The sequence below is a fragment of the Amblyomma maculatum genome, unplaced genomic scaffold (genome assembly GCF_055883805.1).
Source record: "Amblyomma maculatum isolate TAMU_Amacu unplaced genomic scaffold, ASM5588380v1 scaffold_23, whole genome shotgun sequence".
Taxonomy (NCBI): domain Eukaryota; kingdom Metazoa; phylum Arthropoda; class Arachnida; order Ixodida; family Ixodidae; genus Amblyomma; species Amblyomma maculatum.
This window is the reverse complement of record NW_028146748.1, coordinates 1,221,928-1,227,527: the sequence shown is the minus strand read 5'-3', so window position 1 is coordinate 1,227,527 and position 5,600 is coordinate 1,221,928. Positions and strand designations below refer to the sequence as shown.

Genomic DNA, 5,600 nt, shown 5'->3' with positions numbered 1-5,600 from the left:
TTGCGCTCCAAGATTTGAGCTTCAGTGCGCGGCACAAAAAGGAAACAAAAACAAATGCTAAAGTCGATGGCTTGAGCCGTGCATAATACTCTTTTTACCGCTTCAGTGAACGAGGAAGATACAAATGTATCCTTTACTGTTCTAAGTGTTTAATTTAGGTATTGTTGCACTGAATGTTTCTTAGCAGTTTTCATAAGTGAGTGAATTTGTAGCTCTTTTTATGAACAGAAGAGAGGGAGTGAGGCAGAAAACGGATGGCAGTAGTGTGACAGGGTCCGCAAATATGATACTGGGGAGAGATTTTTGTTTATCATGCAATAGCCTGGGAGCTTGAGAGCTTTTGCTAGCGCTTGCTTGGTTTGTGGCGCCAGTCTTTGCGATTTAGGAGTGGCCCAACCACCGCCGTACGAAGAAGCTGATCTCTAACGTCGAGCAGCGGAAACTCCTCGCCGTCCGAGATCTTCCCGTCGGCGGAGGAGCTGTTGTGTCCGAGCTAATTTATTGCTCAGAAGGCGTCGGTGTGTCTGCGTTCGCTCCACGGGCATCTCAGCAAGCTTCGTCTGCAGATGCCCACCCGGTCTGCACGCACGCCTCAACAGCCGCCGTCCTCACCCATGGCCATTTCGAAGCGCCGATTTGGTCGCTTTGTGAAGAAACGGCCTGACTAACCAAGAAGAGCCTGGCCTGTTAATGACCTACAGAGGGGCGGCGGCGGAGCAAGCGACCGTCGTCGGAGCCGCGCGGTGTCGGGTTACGGTGCTCGACATTGGACAAAAGCGAAGGGAGAAGTCATCGTCGGCTTCGCGCGAGCTCTGGCCTGCTGGCTGAAGTGTTTGCCGCTGAGGGAGAGACCCACAAGGCGCCGGACCAAACGGACAAAAACAGAGGCAAGCCGTGAGAATAGAACGATGGGGGGTCGCTTGTGAACTGGCGACGTGTTTGTTAAAGTGTAGTGGCACACGTGCAAGAATGTGCGGGGCGGGGCTCAGTGATGCAGTGCGCAAACTGTCACCTCGCGCTTTGCGATTGGCCCGTGCCGAAGATGAACTAATTCCCTGCCTAGGGACCTAGGGAGACCCAAGAGAAGAAAACCTGGTGTCCGACATCGGGAGAGGGCTTCCTTCTGAAATCTCCAAAGTGTACACATGTAAATAAACTACTTATACTCAGCTCTAATGAAGGCTCCACGTCTCCGCGGTTCCTCGACGCCTTGCCGGTCAACGCTACCCTCGGTTCCGGTCCTGTGCGTCCGGCGTCGCGACATGGCCTTCCTTCGGTAATATTCAAGGCAAAGCTGATTTGAAATGCTTTTCCGAAGTACAGACAGCAACAACACGCCGTACGTGCTCGATGTCACGCCCTGTGCCTCGAGGCTTCGAAACCCAGACTGTACCTCATCATAGAGGGTCCTGAGCCGTTCTGTTTCATGGAGGCTGTTCATCGGACGAACACTGAGCATGTCTGTCGTATTAATCGATGTGGTCGTCGTGTCTGCGTTGAGATAATTTGGTCACAGAATAAAACTCCGGTGAAACTTAACAAACTGATTTAATGGCTACATATGAAAGAAACTTTCAGTTCAGTTCAGTTCAGGCGTTCAGTCGTGTCCGACTCTTCGTGACCCTATGGACCATGTCACGCCACGCTTTCCGGTCTCTCACTATCTTCCTAACATCACATAACTTCATCTGCAGTGCCTCGAGGATGCCATCTAACCATCGCGTTCGCTGCCTACCCCTTCTCCGGCAACCCTCAACCTTTCCCAACATCAAATCTTTCTTCAGCGACTCCTCTCTTCTCATCAGATGACCAAAGTAGCTCGGCTTTAACTTTAAAATTTGACCCTCCAATGAGCAGTCAGGGTTTATGGTCGACAATATCGACTGATTTGATCTTCTGGCAGTCCAAGGAACTCTCAAGAGTCTTCGCCAGCACCACAATTCAAACGCGTCAATTCTTCGGCGGTTAGCCTTTTTCACAGTCCAACTCTCGCATCAATACATCACAACTGGAAAGACCATAGCACGAGTTATACGGATCTTGGATGGCAGACTAATGTCTCTGCTCTTTACTAGGCGGTCAAGGCTAACCATTGCTCTCTTTCCCAGAAGCAGGCGTCTCCTAATTTCATGGCTGCAGTCTCCTTCCGAGGTAATCTTCGAGCCCAAGAAGAGAAAATCTGTCACAGCTTCCACTTCTTGTCCCTTGATGCTCCAGGACTTGATAGGGCAAGACGCCATGATCTTTGTCTTTTTAATGTTCAGTTTAAGCCCAAACTTCTCACTCTCTTCTTGTACGCGCATCAGAAGTCTCTTTAGTTCCACTTCACTTTCTGCCATTAAAGTGGTATCATCCGCATACCTAAGGTTGTTGATATGTTTTCCAGCAATCTTCACTCCAGCTGAAGACTGGTCCAGACCGGCCTTCCTCATGATGCACTCTGCATATAGGTTAAATGGCACCGGCACGGCAGCTGGGCTTGCGCACAGATGGATAATCCGCTTGCCTTCCTCGTGCAGATCATCGCCAGCCTGCTGGTGATACCATCGGGATGCCACCAACCACGTCAGCATTTCCAGCCCGAACATGTGCAAGTGCTACGGAACGACAATTTTGCAACGCCCCCGGTCCTACGATCCACGGACGAATTTTGGCACCTACCATCGCCAACGACTAGCGGCAGCGACTGTGTGGCCTTCAAGCCATGCGGAGCGGCGCTGCAAGCTTCTTGGACTATAAAAGACTTGACCGAAGGATTTCGAACCAAAGGGCACGGCAGCTGGGCTTGCGCACAGATGGATAATCCGCTTGTCTTCCTCGTGCAGATCATCGCCAGCCTGCTGGTGATACCATCGGGATGCCACCAACCACGTCAGCATTTCCAGCCCGAACATGTGCAAGTGCTACGGAACGACAATTTTGCAACGCCCCCGGTCCTACGATCCACGGACGAATTTTGGCACCTACCATCGCCAACGACTAGCGGCAGCGACTGTGTGGCCTTCAAGCCATGCGGAGCGGCGCTGCAAGCTTCTTGGACTATAAAAGACTTGACCGAAGGATTTCGAACCAAAGGGCACGGCAGCTGGGCTTGCGCACAGATGGATAATCCGCTTGTCTTCCTCGTGCAGGTAAGAAAGCGCTTTGGGAAATGTTTTCGATCTAGCGAGCGTTGCCTTGTTGTGCTGCCGTGCCCTGCGGTACTTCTTGACACAGTGTGCGATGTGGTGCATGTGATGAAATTGTTACTGCTTGCGGGTGACGTTGAGAGTAATCCTGGGCCTGACATGGCAGAACTTTCGCAACAGTTACAGAATATAGCAGATGACATAAAGACAATAAAAGAAGAAAGGCTAACATCAATAGACAACAAACTAGAACGCCTTACTCTCCTTGAAGACAAACTTTCGTCATGTACCGATCATATTGCCAATCTTCAACAGGTCGTATTATCTCTGGAATTAAAGCTAGACGATCTTGAGAATCGCTCCAGAAGACCAAATCTTATTATTTATGGCATCCCTGAAAAGGAAGAAGAAAATAGCGAATCCCTGGAGCGGACTGCAAATGAAGAAGTTTTGAAAGAATCCCTAAAACTGGAAGAAGTTGCAATAGAACGCATTCACAGACTAGGTAGACCAACGGAAAACAAAACAAGGCCTGTAATACTAAAGCTTCTAGATTTCAGGGAAAAAACGAACATTTTGCGCAACTGTCACAAATTAAAGGGCACCGAGTTTACCATAAGTGAAGATTTTTCGCTTCGTGTTCGCGAAATCAGAAAAAAGCTATGGAAATACGGGAAACCAAGAAAAGATCGCGGCGAGAAAGTGTCGCTGGTTTACGACAAACTAAAAATAAACGGTGAACTTTATTTTTGGGACAACGAAAATAGTGAAGTGTTACCAGTTGCAGCTCCTCCAGTTACACCTTCACTAACCGAGACAAAAAACCAAAACACAGGTACACGGACTCTACGCTCGCGCCGTCCACAGCGTCCCAAATAACCTTCGTGAACATTAATGCGCGTAGTATTATCAATAAGGTCGGTCCCCTAGAATCCTTATTATTAGGTTTAAAGCCAGAATTCATGGCGATAACTGAAACATGGCTAACAAAAGAAATTAAAGACTTTGAAGTAATTCCCCCAAATTATTCCATATTAGGCAAAGACAGGCCGACGCGAGGTGGAGGCGTGGCATTATTGATAAGAAAAGATATAAGTTTCCTTACGTTACCTGAAGTTGAAGGGGTAGAAGCTATCTTTTGCAAACTCTGCTTTTCTGATTCTACCATCGTTGTGGGTTGCGTCTATCTTAGTCCTTGTTCTGATCCTATCATACTCCAATCATTGTATACGTATATGCAACATCATGTTAAGGGGGCGAGACTAATACTTTTAGGTGATTTCAATCTTCCTGATATTAACTGGAACACCCTGCACCATAATTCACCTTGCGCCGATGTTGTTTTTGATATAATGCTTTCTTTTAACCTTTCGCAAATCGTAACAGAACCCACACGTGTACAAGGAACCAGCTCCAACATTCTAGATTTAGTTTTCCTGAGTAGTCATTTCCCCTGTCAAGAAACCAATGTGGAAATTTTAAATGGCCTCTCTGATCACAAACTAGTAATGTGTTCTGTCCCGCATCACTATAATGCACCTTGTTTGCAATCAACAATAACGTATCCCGACTACAACCGAGCTGACGACACCACCATACTTGATACTTTATCGCACGAACTAACATCATTTCAACACTCTTGGATGACATACACACTGATATAGAAACATTGTGGCAGAGATTTAAAAACGTTGTGTCATATTGCATCACTAATTATGTGCCTACCAAGAGTAAAAGAATACGCAAACGTAATCCATGGATAACTCGAGCCGTAATTCATGCCAAACGAAAAGTTCGACGACTGAAAAAAGTGCAAAAACGCCATCCATCACCGAGAACAATTGAAAAATTAACCTTGGCTATCACTGATTTGAAATCCAAAATAAAAACAGCTAAAACATTTTACTTTACTAATACGTTGACTCGCTTCTTAAAAGATGCTCCCCAAAAGTTCTGGCGTCACCTGAGCCCTAAATCAAGAAATGAAAACCAAGCTTCTCCAGACGAAAACCGAAATACTGCAGCCGCGCTGAATAACTACTTTACTTCTATCTTCACTACAGACAACGGAACTACGCCTCGTACTAATTTTTGCTCCGGAAATTACCTAGAACCCCTTACCGTAACAGAAACAGGTGTCTTAAACCTCTTACTAAACTTGGACACAAAAAAAGGATCAGGGCCTGATGGAATCTCTAACATCTTCTTGCGTAGATATGCCGAATGGGTAGCAAAATTTTTAGTGGTACTCTTTAACAAGTCGTTGTCAGCGCACACCCTCCCTAAAGAATGGAAAATAGCTAAAGTGACACCTATACATAAAACAGGAAGCAAATCAGATCCCTCAAATTTCAGACCAATTTCACTAACCAGCACAGTATGCAAACTACTAGAACACATTATCTTAAAACACATAACAACCTACTTAGAAGAAAATCAAATTTTAACACCTCTTCAGCACGGTTTTCGGAA

At 46.6% G+C, this 5,600-nt stretch overlaps 1 protein-coding gene across 1 annotated transcript; it reads left to right on the top strand.

Annotated features, from left to right (window-relative positions):
* The first annotated feature begins 2,696 nt into the window (after positions 1-2,696).
* Positions 2,697-4,141, top strand: LOC146171063 (uncharacterized). The gene has a single exon (XM_084586526.1). It carries the CDS (start codon positions 2,796-2,798, stop codon positions 4,005-4,007), a length of 1,212 nt encoding a protein of 403 aa, XP_084442652.1. The 5' UTR covers positions 2,697-2,795; the 3' UTR covers positions 4,008-4,141.
* The last annotated feature ends 1,459 nt before the right edge of the window (positions 4,142-5,600 follow it).